The sequence below is a fragment of the Metopolophium dirhodum genome, chromosome 1, assembly GCF_019925205.1.
Source record: "Metopolophium dirhodum isolate CAU chromosome 1, ASM1992520v1, whole genome shotgun sequence".
NCBI lineage: Eukaryota > Metazoa > Arthropoda > Insecta > Hemiptera > Aphididae > Metopolophium > Metopolophium dirhodum.
This window is the reverse complement of record NC_083560.1, coordinates 69,876,233-69,896,248: the sequence shown is the minus strand read 5'-3', so window position 1 is coordinate 69,896,248 and position 20,016 is coordinate 69,876,233. Positions and strand designations below refer to the sequence as shown.

The 20,016-nt window shown below is 30.7% G+C and overlaps 1 protein-coding gene across 3 annotated transcripts; it reads right to left on the bottom strand.

Moving 5' to 3' along the window:
* Positions 1-223: 223 nt before the first annotated feature.
* On the bottom strand, positions 224-19,581 carry LOC132933667 (uncharacterized). Of its 3 annotated transcripts, none has more exons than XM_060999936.1 (23): positions 18,399-19,581; positions 18,115-18,328; positions 16,835-16,990; positions 16,579-16,768; positions 16,194-16,503; positions 13,783-14,169; positions 13,421-13,600; positions 12,655-13,330; positions 12,433-12,575; positions 12,111-12,355; positions 11,862-12,028; positions 11,071-11,774; positions 10,822-10,965; positions 7,983-8,203; positions 7,080-7,904; positions 6,585-6,971; positions 6,222-6,388; positions 5,805-6,141; positions 5,279-5,732; positions 3,827-4,039; positions 1,242-2,716; positions 813-952; positions 224-734 (listed from the first exon to the last, which is right to left on the bottom strand). In XM_060999936.1, the coding sequence occupies exons 1-23, from the start codon at positions 18,730-18,732 to the stop codon at positions 617-619; spliced, it is 8,187 nt and encodes a 2,728-aa protein (XP_060855919.1). In that variant the 5' UTR covers positions 18,733-19,581; the 3' UTR covers positions 224-616. The 3 variants fall into 3 exon arrangements, with proteins under 3 accessions (XP_060855919.1, XP_060855921.1, XP_060855920.1); XM_060999938.1 differs by having other exon boundaries at positions 7,983-8,200; XM_060999937.1 differs by having other exon boundaries at positions 7,080-7,901; positions 18,399-19,578.
* Between the last annotated feature and the right edge of the window lie 435 nt (positions 19,582-20,016).

Genomic DNA, 20,016 nt, shown 5'->3' with positions numbered 1-20,016 from the left:
TCAATACTTAATTTAAATTTAGGGAACACACTAAAATATGACAAATAATATTTATGTATAAAAAGTAGTTGTACATTCTACATCATTGTTATTGTTATTAAATATATATTATTCAAGTGTATACATGGGTGTCATGATACAATTGACAGTTGTATAGTTTCTACAACAACAAAAAACAAATATATAATAATAATAATAGATAAGTAAACACAGCGCACAAATATATAGCTATTACATATGTATATTAATTAAGATAATATAAGAATTGATGCTATGTTACATACATACACACAACATAATAATTAATAATAAATTCACATAAATAAACATGTTTTATATACATAATTGTTTTTAATATAATTGTAATTGGAGTAAAATAGTTAAAATAATAAAAATAATAATAGTTTATACGTAAATAGTAACAATAATTATAAAAAATTGTTTACAACACAATATACCATCAAGGTTTTAGAATAAGAAATATATCACAACATTATTAAAGAAATGGTAATGACACCAGTTGCCGTTGCTTGTTAGACTATTATTAAAACTACTAATTCAAATAATATTGTGTATATTATCAAAGCCATTATCATTACTGTTATCTTCATAATATTTACAACGCATCTCTGTGCCATACCCATTTCTTATTAGTGTGGTCAAATCGATGTGCCAACCACTGATGTTCCAACAGTCTGTACCGTTCCGCACTTAAATATAATGGTTTTCCGCGTCTGTTTTAAGACAATAATTAAATATGTTAATATTTAAATAGAATGTTTAATCAAACAAATTTATTGAAATATATTTACTTGAGTTCACGATCTTCTTCACCAAATGCATCCAGGTACACAGACCCCCAAAGACATGCCCGTTTGCCACGAATTACTACAACGGAACTGGAAGTCACAACCAAGAACATACCCGTACCGCCGCCACATTCCAACGAATGCTAACATACAAGATAAAACACAATATAATATTTGTATGATAATTATTTACATATTATATTTATTCAAACTTATATATTATAAATAATAATGTAATTTACAATTTTATAAGGAAAAAAACAAAAAAGAGAAATGGATCGTGAAGATTTTAAGATAGGATGATTAAGGGGCATCAAGATATTAGTTGGAATTCTATTGAAAAATAAACTGCAAATAAAGTGCAAAATAAAGTGCAATTTTTTCAATTAACAATCATTGAATAATATTAATGTATAATATAAATTTGCATACTTGTACTGCTTCATAAATGTGATTTGTTTTGCAACAATTTTCTTTCAGGCATACCACAGTACCACAAACCAAGCACACGCTTGTCTCTCGCGGCACGCCATGACACCGATGACAGGCCCTACCATGATAGTACTGGAAAACGTCGTCATACAGATGTGGCAGCTTCAACAATCGAGGCCCTGTCCAAGTGATTGGTGGGAACAAACTACGACTGCTATCTATGATACCAGCTCTAGTGTCATCACTAACACTACCACCATCACAACAGTCGGCAAAAAGTAACATACGTGCGGCCATTATGATATTAGCTGAAGTGGTGGCTTTAGAATTTGGGTCGATTTCAGCAGCTGCAGAAGAAACTATGGTAGTAGTATTTTCACCAATGATAGTAGCTTTAGGTATTTTGGTTGTCAATGATTCTCGAAAAGATGTAAGCCAAGTACGAGAAATAGTTGTTGAAATTTTATTATTTTTATCGTTGGTAGAATACGACCATTGTGGCCATATGACAGCTTCCATGGCAGATGGTGGTTGCAATGGCATATGTTGTCTTTTTTCACAATTGTTCTGGTTTTGATCGTCATTATGTTCAATGTATGAACAATTGTAGTTATAGCTTTCTTCACAATGATCACTGACCTCATGTGCATCCTCATTATTGTTTAACAGTTTTAAATACCGGGCGAGAGTTAGGTATTCATAATCATCTTTTGACCAATGTTGATGATGGTGAGGATTGTTTGAAGTTGAAAAATCAACATTATAGTTAATTTCAGTCAGTGGCGGAGAAATGACTTGGCTATCCAATAGTTGTTCTCTTTGTTTGTTCTGTTCTACATTCAAGTTATTTAGTTGCGACGATGATATTGTTAACTCGGGATGGTCGTCTAGATTATCATCATCATCGCTGTTGATATATTTTTTCAAAAGAGCGGCAAACCTCAAAAATGGCAATGTACTTCGTCTGCCGTAAGATTCTAGTGACAATATTATTTCTCCATCATCTTCTGAGGTGTCTATTGGCCTATCAAGTTTGTTATCACTAACAATATTTTCAACACCCTCATCTTCTTGGTGCATCATGAATTCGTCAGCTTTATTAACTATTGAATCGATGTTGACTATTTCAGTTTCGTCGTCATCCGACAAAAACACTATAGTTTTGGCCAAAGCTACAACTTGTGAAAATAAAGGTGTCAGTGGTAGTGTATTGTCAACTTCGGTAATATCCATCGATAATGATGATAGCTTATCATTGCATCCGTCATCTAAATCCATTCGAACACTAGTGCTTCCATCAGTTCTTTCTTCATTTCTTGTTGGCATTTGTCTTGTATTAAGACTACTGTAATGTTGTCGGCGGTGATAAAGTTGATAGTTAAATTTACAGTTACGATTCCACGTGGATGCGACTTTCAATGCAGCCACATACAGTTGCATGTTGTATGTGAGTTTGATTAAAGTATCAAACAAATCTAAACATATAATTGAAATACCAATATTATATTTTAGTATGTTGTTTTAGTAATAAATACTAAATTATAAGTTATTTTTTACATTTTAACAAGGCTGGGCAAGTTTATGATTTTTTTTAACTCAGTTAAGTTGAATTAATATGCATCAATAAGAAAAGGTTAAGTTTAAAGTTAATACAAGTTAACAAATTTTTTTTTTTAATTTTATCAAGTAAAATTGTTATTTTTTATATAACTTTAGCGTAAATTATGTTTTACCAACCCAAAACTAAATTATGTTTATACTTTATATAGTATTTCCATAAAATAAGTATTTCATTCAAGTTTTTTGTTTCTAAAAAAAATAATAATAATTACCTATCTAATAAATAAAAATAGATTGAAAAAATATAACATTTTTAACTTTAAACAATTTACAGTAAATATTTTTGACATGAAAACAAAAAAGATTGGTTTAGTGAAATGTAATACAATTAAAAACAGTTAAACTGAACTTACCAGAGGATGTCACACCCACATATGTTGTCTCGGTCTTACAAATATACAACATACCAAAAACTATTTTGTGCAGGACAATTTTACTCCCTCTGTATTTATAGTAGTATTACCAAATTTCCACATGGAAAGCATAGGGAAGAACTTTATCTGTGTTACAGTATTTTTATTATTTTGATTATATAAATACATTTAATGTTATCAGTTTGAGAACATAAGGTTTTTTTTTCATTTAATTATTAAAAACTATTGGTGAGTTCTATCAAAATAATGAAAACACTACGAGACAGATAAAGTTCTTCCCTATGTGTTGTTGAATTTTGATTATTCTATTATAAATACAGAGAGAGTTAAGTTGTCACTCACAAAACAGTTTTTCTATATTGTGCATGTAAGACAGATACACCACATGTGGGTTCCTCTTAAAATGAAAAATGAATTTGTTAATTTCACGTGAAGTCAAAAATAAATTTAGTGAATTAATGGTTAAGTTGTAGAAAATCCAAAAGTAACAAGTTAAGTTTAAATTAAATTAATATTTTAACTCGTTAAAGCCCAGCCTTGCATTTTAATATCAAAAAGGCCTAATTACAAATTAAAAAACATTATACAAACCGCGGTCTAGTGAAGGTAATAACAACACAAGTTGTAAGAGTACGGAGCATGGATCACGCATTAATAATGGTGGATAAGTATTGCTTAACTGTTGTCGAGGCTGTTCGCATCCGATTAGTTTGTGCCAAACATCACTAATGGGATTATAATCAGGTGTCTGGTATTTGGCCATCAGCGATCGAGCGCTCACACGCAACACTTTCAATAATGGTGCTAAGAAAATTGAAATTAAACCACTTATTAACTCAAGTATTAATAATCACGACGATACAATTAAAAATTCTATATGATATATATATATATGTATTGCTTTTTATGTTTCTAAATTGTTATACAAAAATAAAGTGTGTAAGGGCTGAGTAAGTAAATAACAGCAGACAGTTTTTAATAACAGGTTGAACTGTTATTTTGTTTAAAATTGAGATGTTAAAAATATTTTACAGTAATTATAATAAAATTAATTTACATATTTTCTCCATTAAGCATGTCAGTGAACATCGGAAGAAATTGTATGGTAACTCACTTAAAAATGATTTACCATTTATCATCTTCTGATTATTAAGATTAAAAAGCAAATAAGTCCAATTTGATACCCAAAAAGGCCAAAAAAAATTTTAGTTAACTACAAATAAATTCAGCATCAAAAAAAAATTAAAATAAAATGTTTGAAACCATAAATCATTAAATTTTCACAAATAAGCTTAATATTAAGGTTGAAAACATTTTAAGTGATTCCTGAAAAGTGGGTACCTATAGTTGTAGATACCTCTTAGAGGTTTAGAATAGATAGCGGTATAAGGATATCCAAATGTCAGTACAAAATCCGTTATGTAGTTTTAGTACATAATTGGTATAATATATACTATGGAGTTATGCAAAGTGGAGAAACTACAGTTGCATTGTGTGAAATAGATGCGATAAGACTGTGATATGTATATCATACATATACAATATAACTAAACATTTAAAATTTTAAAAAGCAGGATAATAAGATATGTATATTGTATCACATTAGTGAACATTTAAATTTAATAGTAATATTATTTAATATCATAGTTTATTATTTGTTTAATTTACACAATTAAACAACATATTTTGTAAAATAGATGTTGTACATACATGTGTTGTTTCCGTCTTAAAAAAACACAACATAGCAAATCTACGAACTAATTTTTTTTTAATATATTTATTAATATTGAAAAGTAATGAACATTTTAAAACTGTAATTTTTTTACAATGTTTATAATTTTTAAATCTTGCTTCATAATGAAATAATTTAAAAACGCTTACAAGGAGCCTTGGTTATTATTCTTAACTTTAAATTTGATATTAGATCAATTCACTCTCATATTAAAAATAATAGAGTAAAATGGATTATTCTAAATGTATAATTTACTATGTTATGCTTTAGTTGGACAAAGACAACATAGAGGTGGACTGAAAAATACATACCTATACAATTGCGCTTGGGCAGCATGTTGTAATAATTATTGCTACCATTGATATCCGTAGCATTAACTGCAGTAGCAGAAAACAAATTGACGTGACGATAATAATTATTACCGCGGTGTAATGATGACTGTTCTTGCTGCAGTTGTTCTATAAGACTGTTGTTACGCTGCACCAATTCCACTTGGATATTTGTCCAAGCGACAGATACAACACTATGCCATCTTACCTTGTACATTTTTTCTCGTTGAGTTGATGTCAATAATGTATGTGGTAATGATACAGTTTGAGCTGCTGCAGTAACTACCGTTGTAGTAATCATATCGCTCACACATCTATTAACAGCATTCAACAAAGGATCTTCTCCACTTTCTAACTCTTCTCCCTCTCCTCCATTGCCACCAATTCCATCTTCTGCACCACCAGCAGGACTAATGTCATGTACTTGGTCCTGTATCTAAGAATAAAAATAGCACATAACATTTTACTTTATTCATTAAACCATCATTATATTATTGAGAATACAAACCAGAAAATAATCATCATCATTAAAATGATGGTGATGAACATTCTGATGCAAGGGATGTCGATTAACAATGTTCTCTGTATCGCCAATAAAAACTGAAGTTGACGTTTCACTGCAGCAAACCGCATCACTAGATTGTTCTGGATTCAGTGATTCATATTCTTGCTGTTTGACTAGTTCTGTCAGTTTGCTCACAGCATCAGACATAGCACTTGTGGTAATAATAGTGTTATAAGGGGCACATCCACGTTGTTGCTGGTTTTGATCAATAGCAACTTCTGGTATTAACGGCATTAAGGAATTAGCTAATTGCCGACAAAGTGGACAACTATATTCACCACTGTAAAAGTATAAAATAATAAATTGTTTATGTCTTTGTATAAAAATAAACTCGTTTAAAACGTTTAGGGCTATACATACCGGTCTGAATTAAAACGCTGAGCACCACGTAAAGATGCCAGATATGAACTCCAACACCTCAAATGTAAGTGATGGCCACAGGTCTGTACATGGACATTGCCACCAACTGGAGTAGCACTAGTAGTAGTTGTAAGGGATCCAACTTCAAAATCAGCCTTATCCAAGTTCTATAAAATCAATAAATCAACATATATAATTATAATGTATAACAGTATTATTGAACATTAATTATTATGGTAACTGGAAGAACCAATGGATAATATATATATACTATATATACTAAGGTTTGAAAATAATTTTAAATAATCAAGGATATAATAATTCAATGGCAAATTAATTATAATTAACAGAAAGGAAACTCACGTTAAAATATTGTGACATTAGACGTTTGCGGCGGTCAGAATGTGATGCATATGTAGTGGCATCATAATTATCAGGAATTGTTGTCACAATTGGTTGATTATGTTGTTGCTGTGACTTAGAGTCGTTGATTACAGATGTAGATTGTTGGTGATGTTGCTGTGAATTCAACGGTGGTAAAGCAGGCCAATAATGATAATAATTTTGTTCATTCTTGACTACACATTTGTTTTCAGCATTATTACTATTAGTGAGACCCGTGGCTTTTTCTGTATCTTGTGGTTGTTGTTGATGATACTCGGTAGTATTGCTATTACTGGCATTGTATTGATTGGTTGACTCTATTGGTGGTGAAAAAATATGTCGTCTATGTGCTAAAACGTTAGTACCCTACAAATAATATAATATAAATTAGTTTATAGCAATAATAACAATAATAAAAATTATATTTTTGTATTTATTTTAAAAATGATATCTAAAATTCAAAAAGAAACATACTTGAACTAATATCACTAGTCCTACTGGATCTTGACGCTGTTGCTCTATCTGTACGATCACAGTCTGATTACAAATCACACAATCCACAGTCAATGTAGCTTCATGTTGATCAGGTTCGCGAATATGGGTAGTCGATTCTTTTGTTGTTGTTGTTGTACTATTACTACTACTACTATTTTCATCTAGTTCAACTATAGTATTTGCTAACGTTGAGGTAGAGGCTTCATTACTACAAGAAGAAGTCGAAGTAGATATCTCCACAGTAGGAGCTGGTACGTCACATTCCATATTTGTAGTAGTTGCACTGGTAGATTGTGATTGTGTATCAGTAGAATCTAGATCTCCAGAGCGACGTGCACTTTCAAGGAATGCTCGTTGTGCTCGTGCCATTTCTTCCATCATTTGCTGTTGCTTGTCACGAGCCCGGCGTTTACGTTCCCGCCGCTCACGCTCTTCGTCATCCCTTGAAGCTGTTTCACGCATTACCACTGCTATTGGCCATAACGCCACTCTAGTACGCAATATGCAATCATAACATGATGGCGACCCTTTAGCTATCCTATCTAATAAACGACCCACAAAAAATGCCCCATCACCACACGGTGGTACTTCTTCTTTGATATTATCATTTTCTGATGCTGATTGGTTTGTCTTGGCCTCATCAATTAAATTACTAGAAGTGGTTGGATGCGGTGAAATTATAGGCAGTTGATATGAATCTGGTTCACCAGACAACTGAGAGTGCAATTTTAAAAGTAAGGAAATGATACTCTCATTTATACATACTAATGAATTTTGTTGGTCATCAACTTCAATCACTATCTGCTTAAAACAAAATATTTGCTATAATAATCTATAGGTACAATTTGAATATAAGCAAATAAACTATTTATCGTCACTTACATTTCTATCAACTCCCAATATTGATGATTCATTATCGTTATTTGACATAGCCTCAAACGGAAATTCAGGTATAGTAAGATCAATAATAACTGGTATATCTGACGATGACGATGAGGATGACGATGATGACTGATGTTGCTCATGTGTAGGTGAATCTGTTTTTGGTGGAGGAGGGCGTAAGAATTGTAAACGCTGTTTAACACGATTCAACGCAGAATCTGCTAAAAGAAAAATGAAAAGTATGACATTATTTATGTAATGAACATATAAAACTATTTAATTAAAACAATAAAAATAGTATAATAATTAATTTTTATGGTGCTTTGTTGAAGACCGTAACCAAAATAATTACATATGTTCAAAATACTGATTGTGAAATTATTATTTTATAAGTAATTTAAAACAAAACATCATATTGGAAAAAATCACTTAAACCGTGTTATTCTAAATTAAAATTAGGAAATGTTGAAATAGATAATTTTAACCTAAATATTTAATTTAATACAACTTACTGAAAAGTGATAATGATATTATTCATATAGTTATTTAATATACTCTATATTATTCTTAATTAACCGAAAACTTCTATGACAGGGAAGGCAAACCTTTTTCGGGTCACAGACAACATTTAGTAATCAAATTTAAAAAAAAAAAATTAATGTGCCAATATTATGTGTTTAAAAACAATTTTTTTTCAGGGTGATAAAGGTCTTAAAAAATTTAACTAAAATTATTCAAATATCTATATTATTTTGTCTTAATAAGCTTTTTAAGCTTTTTTAGCTTTTGCTTGTAAGAGATGAGCAAACTTATCATGCTAAATATTATTAAAAAAATGTTATCTTTTGTTTGCAAAATATATCATATTATTATAACTTAATGAAATAAGCAGCATTAACTTCATTCAATAATATATTAGGCTATGTTTTTATTTGAAATAATTCATAGTAGAAAATAAACTCACAAACTATTAGGTACCTGTTGACACAAATATTGAGTTTATTTAGAATGAGCTACTTTTTTTCAAAGTAGAAAATATTATATTTGGAAGCAGTGAATCCTACATTTTATAATAGATAATATTGTGATTAAACAATTAATAAAAATACTTTTGCCATATAATGTGCCACTTTTAGTAGGTTTGTCATTCCTGTTCAATGATAAAGAAATATTATTTTTAAAGGTGTAATGTTTAATATAATTGTGTTAAACATTTATAGTTATCACGTTCAACATCATTAACATTGCCCTGATCACTGGTGTTGACTACTCGTAGACAAATATATGGTTGGTGATTCGAAATTTTGACTAACAATGAGATAAAATTTTGAAATATACCGTAGGCGATCAGGTACTGTCTCAAGAAGCTAAGAATATAAGTGGTTTTTATTTTTGTTTAATTTTAGTATTGGTATTTATTTTTTCCCCAAAATGACATTGTTGTTGATCGTCAATAACAATAATATACCATACAAATAAGGTTCGGATTTAAAGGCAAAAGCCTTTTTCTTAATAATAATAATAATAATAATAATAGAGAAATAATTTTTATATAAAAATGCGAGTCTCTTAATATGGAAGATGATGATAGTATTTTTTTTCCTTTTTTCTGATAAATGCCTTTTTGCCTTTTTAACTTATAAATACCTTTATTGTGTTTAATTTTCAATCGGTTTAATAGTTTTATACACGACATACATATAAACGGTACAAATCGATAAAATTTTCTTAAGACTGCATTGTCGGCTGTTAATTATTTTTAATGGGTTTTTTTATCGGCGATATTTACCGATATCGCTAAATACTTAATCGTGTATTTGGTAAGGCCAGTTAATTTAACGTTTATAAAAGTACCCATACTACCTATCTATAGATTAAAATATGTTCATAATGTGTATATACTTACTATAAATACAAAGTTGTTCGTCAGTCCGCCCTGATTACATTTTTTATGTACAAAAATATTTTAAGCCTAAACCGTCAACGTTTTACTGAAGAGAGTTTATCTAAGTACATGATACTGATTTTTTTTTTAAATACACACTAGTTTAATAGATAATACACAAACTATTTATTTTTTTAGTAAATTTTTTTGTAATTGCTTTTTTAAATAAATTAAATGCTGTTTTTTAATGATTATATTGCCTTTAAATCCGAACCCTACATATAAACTATATTTACTACACTATAGTTAATTTAATAACATTAATAACTTTTTATTATAAAATATTTTCTGTAGTATACAGTGTGTTCCTAAAGGATACAGAATTATTGGAAAAATACAAAAAATTATTTTATCGCTTTTTGAATTTATTTGAATTATCATTTTATTTACAGTTATTCCTCCTGGTGGGTGATAATTCTTATTCGTAATATAAACTATTTAATTATTATTTTTAAAAAATTAATATTAATCACATACATAGGATAAAGTATGGCTACATAGTTGACTGGACATTTTTTTGGCGCGGCGACATGGGCAATAATACTAGCAGAGCTCAATGAGTTAACTATGGTAATTTTTAACTTTTTACACAAGTAATAATATTTGTGTGGAGAACATCCTTTTTACATATCTTATAAAAAGGGCAAAATATACTCAGTAAAATAATTTTACAATTATTGTAACAAGTAGTACAAATTGCTTAGCTAATAAACTTATATAGATTATCTGTATTTTTCTGAAAATATTGATACCATAAGGTCGATGTCAATTTTTGGTGGGTTACGCCCATTCAACAAAACACCAACTATATAAATATTAAATACTAGTATAGAATGGTTGTATTTGATAAAATATATTTAAAAGCATTATAATAATATGTATAGTATGTATTACCCATTGTAGAAGATGTAGCAGCTGCTGCAGCATTTAAGCTATAAAAAGGTGGACGTGTAGGAATAGATGAACTAGCAAGAGGTATTTCGTTGCCAGCTATTGTAGCCAAAGATGGAACCACATTAGGCTGTTGTTGTGAGTTACCTACAAAATTAAATATATTAGTTATAACTTATTAATTAATAATTATATTATTGAATAAAGCATTAAATTCATTGGTTATTTTTATTGATTATTAATTATTCTCACCAGGTTCAAAGTTATGAGAAACATTGATTGGTGATGAAGAGCTAGCCACTGAAGCAGCTGCTGCCACAGATGATGTGAAATAATCAAATAAATTGGTTGCCATTGTCGAGGCAGCTGTTGCATTAGAAGAAGCATTAGTTGCTTCTTCACCAAAAAAATAATGGTAGTATGGTGGTGGCAATTCAACATGTGTAATAGTAGTGCACAAATTGTGTGAAAAATCGTCATGGTCATACCAACGATTCAATAATAGGAGTGTTGTTTCTTTGGCATTAGCTGTTTCACTGTCAGAATTACTAGCATCTGCTACTGTTATTTTGATCTTTCTTTTTGGACAGCTTTTGGTATTAAGGCTTTCATAGAAACATTCTCCAGATGAAGCTGCTGAAGATGACGATGCAGATTGCTTAGCTGGAGGATCTGTATCCATTGGTTGCTGTTGATTATTAGATGTCGTATTGTCAACGGGAGAGTTACTATAACATATCCACGCCTGGTCGAGAAGATAGACCAATAGACTGAGTGTATGTTCACTAATATCTCGGTAAACTGCTGAACGGTATAAGCAATGCCAGACAACAGCGTGAAATAACTTAGATAACAGTGCTCTGCAAGGATTGCGGTATGCTGGATGGTGTTTTTGTGGCATCCTATACGGTGGCCAAGTATTTTGATTTTGTTTCAACAATCCAATAGTACGCATGCTATATACCAAAAGCATTAAATAATAATCATATTATAATTTTTACTTCTATTAATTAATAAAAAATGATTAATAATTAATAACATACAATGTTGTATAACGGTCCATGGATGATTGGAAATCACGTCTATGTACAGCTCTCAAAAGCACATGCACTGGGTCGTACAATTTTTGCCAGACATGTGCTAAAGGCACATACAGTCCTTGTTGCATGTTACCAGATGCTTCAAATTGAGGTCTCTTATACTCAGCCACCTTTAATAACAATTATACATAATCATAAAATATTTTCTATACTTGACATTTAAGATTATAAAATAAACCATTCTAATCTTACAGCTTGTAATACAGTTTCAAAATCACGCATAGCTGGTGGAGATTCTTGGTCAAGGGAGGGAGGATTTCGAGATGCGCTGTCACCACTAGGGTTTATAGGACTTGTGGTAGTTGTGGCGCTAGTTTGAATACCACCGCAGCGTTCAGGCATTAATTCCATTAATTGGCTGTGTGTTTTATCAGAAACACATAATAATGTTACCATTTCTAATTGTGACTGACAATAATCATAATCTTCATCGGAACCTAGTAAATAGTCAATTTTTTTTTAAATATATGATTTATATAATTAATGTTATAATTTATGTTTAATTACTACTTACATAAATTGGTACGGACACCTATTAAAGTGGCAAGGAAAACTAATAAACCTTCCATACTAGGTGCAGCGTCATATTCTTCCGAATCCATAACTTGAGGTAATCCACCATGTTTGACTACATGCATCCAATCATATACCTTAAACCTACAATAATATTAATAATTAAAAGTATTTTAACAACTTATACAATAATATAATAGAATGGATGGTAGATAATAATTACTTTTCCAATATTAAAGACATGAATATGTTGGCATCTGATAATTCAGATAGACAAAGTTGAAGTAAATAAATGTCAGCATCTACCATGGATATACAAAAATTTGATTGGATATATGTCATAGCTTGGCCTTTAATTTGTAGGCCATTACGCACCCATGCACCCTGCATGATTTCGTAGAATGCTGATTGAGCACGTACAGGGTGTGCAGCAATTGCCATTAACAATGCGTCTCTATCTGCTGAATCATCAGTGCTGCTTCGTGGAATAATGTCTTCTATACGGGCACCTTGAGCACGTACAGCTTGACACAAAAATACTGCCAAATACCGGTGCAAAGGCAGGTGAAAAGTGAACTGATGACGATCATCTAATCGTCGAATCATGGACGTTGAAGTACTTGCATTGTAGTTAGCAGAAGAGGAAGCAGTGCCACCACAAACATTACCATGGTCTTGATTATAGTAGTAACCTACATCTATAAGCCATTTACGTAGACGTTTAAGACAAGCCCGTAACACACGGGAGGATAGTGTCAAAGTGTCAGCTGATGTGAGATGCGACAGCATGGCCCACATTGGATATGCACTAGCTTCAAGTTCAGCACTAAAAGCAGCATAATAAGTATTTGGTTCAAATTCAACGTGATGACCCAACTCTCGACAATTAACATTCATTCCTACAAACATTTTAGTCATTAATAAAAAGTTTACTGTATAACTATTAAATACATCATAAGTGGTTCATTTAAACAGACATGACAATTTACCTTGAAACATTGACAAATATGAAAACCACGAATCCAATAAACGGTCGTCACACATAAATTTAACTGCAATCGGCCTATGCGATAATACATTGTTTAGATCGCTAACCAGTGGCCAATAACAATGCTCTTTCATAACAGCCTTTGAACAATCTACAACCCTGTGTCTGTTTTTCATAGGATCTATAACAAAATAAATAAATAATAATAAAATTGCATTATACATGATTAAATAATGAAATATAAAAATTTTTTTTTTTTGAAACAAATAAATACAAGTTTCCAAAAGCCAACTGTATTTTAAATGAAATCAATAAAAATTTTAAATTTGTTATTCTAATCTAATAATTGAATAAATCAGTTACCATGTAATGTTGAAGGTATCAGTATTTTTGTCATCATGCGCCTTAAGCTTGATACCATTATTCTGAGTAATCCTAATTTGTCGACCATCCGAGTGGCCAATGCTTCATTACTAAACAATTGGACGCTAATGTGAACGATATGATTGGATAGGGTATCTGAGTCTCTTGTTGTTGCCAAAACACGAGCAACACATCCATAGTGCATAACAAATGCTTCAGTTAATGCTTCCTTGTATGCCGCATCAGGCAACATGTTCAACAGAAAACAGACCATTTTCTGAGGAAACTCATATCGTACAGTCCAAAAAACAATCTCTTGCAAAAAACTGGAATGATTCAATTTGTTCTTTCGTTTTCTATTACTCTGACCATCAACAAGCCAATCACCTAAAACATATATATCCACATTACATACTCGATATTGATTTAGTAAATAATAATCAACTATGTATTCAACAAAATTGATTGTTAAAAATAAAAATAAAGATTATGTTAGGTTATTTACTAAAATATAAAATATTATACAGAAATAATTAAAGCTACCTATGCATTCAAAATTAATTTTTTATCAGCATATATTAAATATGTTAGTACACAATAGGTATATATAATGTATAGTTAAAATGTGTTAAGATGTTTTTTTTATTTATTTTTTTTTTAATTCAGAAGTATATAAAACCCCTGTATACACCCAATGATCTTTGTAATTGGTCTTTTAAATTTAAAAAAAGAAATTAAATATGGCAAAAATCCATGACTAACTTTAGTCTATAATATTATCATAATTACATATGTGTAAGTTAAAAACCTAATGTTTATCGAATTTAAATGATATACATTTAATAAAAAAAACAATTTTATAACCATTTTAAACAACATTTTATGACATTTAAATAAAATTACTTTTTTACTTTATAACTTTAAGTTAACATTTCTAACACTGTACTTATTTTTATAGAACATGTATACCTAACTTTAATCTTATAGGGAATCGCAAGTAAATTAATTTTGAAAGTTTTAATCATAAATTATAACTATAAAACTATTAATACTATTCATCATTTAATTGAAAATCTATATTGTCATAGACCATAGTATTTCTGTTTGCTTGCCCCCAGCAAACGTCAATGTTAAAACTATAAATATATAATTTAATTTAAATATTGACATAAAAAACTAAGTAAATTCCTATGAGTATAATCTTTTAATTTTTGCAAATGTAAATGGAAAATTGTTAAACGTAAAAGTAATTAATAACCAAATCTAACAATCGAAATTCCAAAATTATAATTATTGTATAAACTAATATACATAAAACATTCTTATTAGTTTAGTTGTTTGGATTGAGAATAATTCAAATTTGTAAAATTGTTAAGGAAATCAGGTAAACATTTTAGTGGGGACCAACTATAATAAGCTAATTTTTAGATTAACTCTAAAATAAGATAGTTATAATAATGATAACTATTACCAATAAATAATCAAACTTCATACTAAAATTATAGTCAGCTTAAAAACTTAACTTTGGATAAATGTAATCACCAAGTTTTAGTTTCTGCTCGAGTAAAAATTATTTTTACCCTAAAAAACACGCATTTAAAATATTCACGTGAATACAATCAAACAGTCTTTATAGTTATACACAGCATGGCGAACCATAGTTCAGTCACAATAAATTATAAAAATAACAACAATTGATAACGTTTATTGGCCAGCAATTATTGTGGAACACAATTTAAAATTAACCCATAATTGAGTTGTTGTGAGCACGCACGCGATATTTTAGATATTAAATTAAATTTAGTGTATTAATAGATTATGTTTGGTAATGAACTATGAACCCTTCCAATATCAACTAATATCAGATCACATAAACGGTTGGGAGTTGTATTTAATTTTAGTTTATCACCTAGGTAATTAGAAGGTACTTGGGTTAGATTACGTAAATATTTTGAATTTTTGAATCAATGAACCAATTTCGAAAAACCTGGTCAATTAGACCAAGGAGCGTGTGCTCTAAGGTTATTACAATTTTACAATTAAGATTATTTTAGATGACCTATCTAATTTCACCTTCAATAAAAACAATTTTTGAGCCTTATGGTTATTTACATTGTTTATAAAAGCCGGGTTATTAAAAACTACATTTTTAAACTGTAATTTGTTGTGTTTTAAATATTAGCTGAACATAAAATTATCTTCTACAGAAAATGTAAGGTTACTTTTGAGACTTTCTATGCTTATAACTATAAATCAATTATTTTAAAAAAAAATTATATGTTTCAGAATATTAAATCAAAAATGTGCCATATAAGTAAAATAATTGATACAGGATAAAAATGTAGAAACTAATTTTTAATGAAGATAAATTAATTTTTAATAGTAAATATAATATTATGTTTAAAATCTACCTTGTCCAAATTCATCATCCTCATCATCATCATCGTCGTCTTCAGAATTACTAAGGCTGTTACTGCCATGAATAACGTCTCCAATTGTTGTGTTACTGCGACGTCGTCGCCGACTGCTTGATGATGACGGCGATGATGTTGATGCAGTGTATTGATGTATAGCTTCAGCATAATAGCGACGCACCTTATCTGTGTATATAGTATAAATAGTCTGCTGTTGCTGTTGCTGTTGTTGCTGTAGACTAGAATCACTGCCAAAATTAGCAAAATTACCAGTGCTACTGTAATAATCGCATGCCCATCGGTATATCTATATAAGATTAAAAAGAAAATTTAAGTTATTTTCTATATTCTTTCATTATTGATTATGTTTTAATAAACATACTCTTTCATTGGTTAGAGACACAGTCATGACACGTCGCATAGCAGCTCCGAGAGCACCAAGATCGTGTAGCATACCCAAAAATGGGTCCAAGTCTATAAGTAATAAATTATGTTGCTGATTTGTCATTCCAGCACCAGCAACGCCTCCAGGTGGTACATGGGTGTTGCTTGTTCTAGAATCGGCAATTTTACTAAAAACAAATTTATTATTTATAATTTGTACACAGTAAGTAATACAAAAGGTAAATTTAAACTACCTGTTTTCACGTAAATACTGCACTAGTCGTAACAAAAGTCTTGGCATTATTCTCTCAGCTACCCTCAATAAATCAGCAGGAGGTTGTTTACAACCACTATTACTGCTGGTGCTAGTACCGTCAATATTAATTGTACTGCTATGTTTACTACAAAACCTTGAAAATGAAAATAAATATATATATATTAATAAACAAATATTGTTTATGCATTGGATCGTAGGCAGTACCTAGGTACATTATACAATTGTACAGTAGTAATTTATATAGGTTGGTAATACAATTAGTGGGAATTAGATACATTTTGATTACTATCAAAATATAATACTGATATTTCAGTAATAAATGTTGAAGGTATCAAAAACTAAATTGATATTGTTAGCTTAATATAGAAGTATTTATGTATATTATTTGTATATTTTATGGGTAAAGTACCAAAGGCAGATAATGTGGACAGTATCAATACCCAAGTTATGGGATTAAGAAATAATATTATTATTAGAACAAATATTTTTGTACATTAACCTGTTAAGTTATATATAATCTACTACTAACTGGGTAAAGTACTTTGATAAAATTAACAAAATATGTAAATAATTGTCTTTGATATAACGCATGCAATGATAATATTATATTATTTTAGATGTTATTACAATGCTTATAACATATAATTAATTAGGTACCTAAAATAGTAAATTAGAAATAATGATTTGTCAAGTATTGATATTATCTTATTTGATTGTTTATTTATATTACCCATTACATAATGAATAAATAAAGTTAATGTTCACATTAACCAAATAATGTCTCATTTTCTAGAATTTTGGTATTTTCATTTGCATGGAAAATGAGTAAAATGGATAGTTTCTACGCTATTTAGAGAATTTGAACTATACCTGTTTTGCACATTATCCGTAACATATAAATAGGTTGTGATTTTAATAGATATTAACTACCTAAAATTACCTATCTTAAATTTTGATATTATTAATTTTTTAGCCTATATAATGTACCTAATGTAAGGTAAACTGAATTAAACAAATACATCTTTATATTTATTTTTTAGTTATGATTTAACATCAAAATGTTTTTTACTTAACGAATAAGTTTTGACCACTATAAAAAGAATAATATAGGTACCTAGGAAGGATTTAGCTATTTGTAACTGAAAATATTATTAAAATGTCCCTACAAAAATACTGTGATCATTGTGAAATATCCATTAGAAATTAAGTTATAAATAGAAAAAGATAACAAAAGATTTATTGAATATAATATATTACCCATCAGGCTTCATTACACTTGTGTCTCCACAATCACATGCCCCTCCTGCTTGAGAACGAAACATATTGAAATCATGACCTGTATGATCACCACGCTTAAAACAATCTCCACACAGGGACATACAAGGAGATATACTGCAAGTCCGACATCTATATGCTACATAATTGGCTGTCCAAACGAGGCCACAACATGTACCATAGTCATATACTTTAACTAAAAAAAAGGAATATTTGAATAAATATAATATTATATAAGTAATAAAAAGGTTAAAACTGAAACTTACCTGCACTACTAAATTCATCTAGGGTTTTACCACCAGCCATTAACCAACGTAACCAGTCCAAATTATTCCACTCTCCAATCGCATCATATGGATTAAGCAGCACGTCCAGCATATCATCCAATAACTTACAACGGGTTAGAGCGGAATCAGCTGCAGCTGCATCTCCACCACCATCATCTTGCTGCTGTTGAGGGATGGTAGTTGCATCAGCTGCGGCATTACAACAATCAGCTGCAATGAGTGCAGCTGCACCACGTTTTCCACGTTTCATGAGCCCATAAGCAGGCGACTGCTGCTGTGCCATATTAGCAGTCGACGTAGTGTCCATTATCATAGTATATCAAATATATGTCTAAACGTATTGAACAAACAAGTTTGTGTGGTAGTTTGATTGGTGCATGTAAAAGAACGACGGCAACATCATAGCGGACACTGCATACGACTCGTTCAACATTAAGTGCAAGTTATATCCGAAGACTTCTCCATATGTCGTATGTGATATGAATGTTGACAATACGAATTTGGAATCGTGGAATATCTCGTAACTATTACTGACGTCGGTTCACTTTTCGACGCGACAATTAAACTGCAGTTATTCACAGTATGATAACACACACTTACAAACTCATTGAACACGGCGCCACGACCGGCGTGACGTTCCTGCTACTACGATGGTATGGAAACGAACGCAGTGGGCCACGTGTAATGGCGACTCCGAGACGGTCAACAGATTTGCAATTATTGGAAAAACTCACTTAGAAAATACAAGCCACTGGGTGCCTCCGGTACGTAGTCCGTTCGTGCACAGCAAAAAGTGACACAACAACAACGACAATGATAGTAATACTATATGTATGACGTACGTGCGCGTCTCAACGATAATGCGGAAAAATAATCATAAAATCAAACTCACGAATAGTGAGCATGTAAAATTTAAAATATTCAAACCAAAAAAAAAAAAAGATTAAAAAATGAAATTTCCTTGTCGTAAAACGTAGTGCGTTAACAATTAAACATGCGAGTCCGACAACGGGCATAAAAAGAAGAAAAGGAAGAACGACGACGACGATTATATCACTTGTCGGCACCACCACCACTACCACCGTTCACCGCCTACACCAGTCGGACAATCGTCGCTGTCGTACAATGCATAGAAGCGCACGGTAGAAGGGAAAATACTGTGGTAGTGTGGTCCATCATACACGGATGTCGTGATAGCACGGAGGATACCACTCCGGCTACAACTACAACCACGGCTGCGGTATCAGCTCATCTTCGTAACCGACTGGACCGCGCTTATGATAACATTAGTGAAGGTACACACGGAACCTGGTCACATTACGCCATTACGGGCACAAGCTTCTATATTAATATTATAGTCCGTGAACATACTCTGTGATTACGGCGTAGGTGTAGCATGACTTGCGTTTTGCATGACGTAAAAACATTTACCTACTTCGTCATGCGGCGTAGTACGACTACTAAATAATCAATATTCAATACGCATTATAGTTTATTGATAGTCATTTTACTTACTAAGCTGCCGTGATATACCTTATGTCCTTATCTACAATAATTGTAGAGTCTACATAAAATAATTTACATTTTTCGTGTGTAG

What these genes read in the sequence shown, in the direction of transcription:
- LOC132933667 (XM_060999936.1), bottom strand. Translation starts at nt 18,732, where the DNA reads ATGATAATGGACACTACGTCGACTGCTAATATGGCACAGCAGCAGTCG. An exon ending in CAGTATTTACGTGAAAACAG is followed by an intron (nt 16,769 to 16,834) that starts GTAGTTTAAATT and finishes ATTTGTTTTTAG; the next exon opens with TAAAATTGCCGATTCTAGAA. An exon ending in ATGGACCGTTATACAACATT is followed by an intron (nt 11,775 to 11,861) that starts GTATGTTATTAA and finishes TTTGGTATATAG; the next exon opens with CATGCGTACTATTGGATTGT.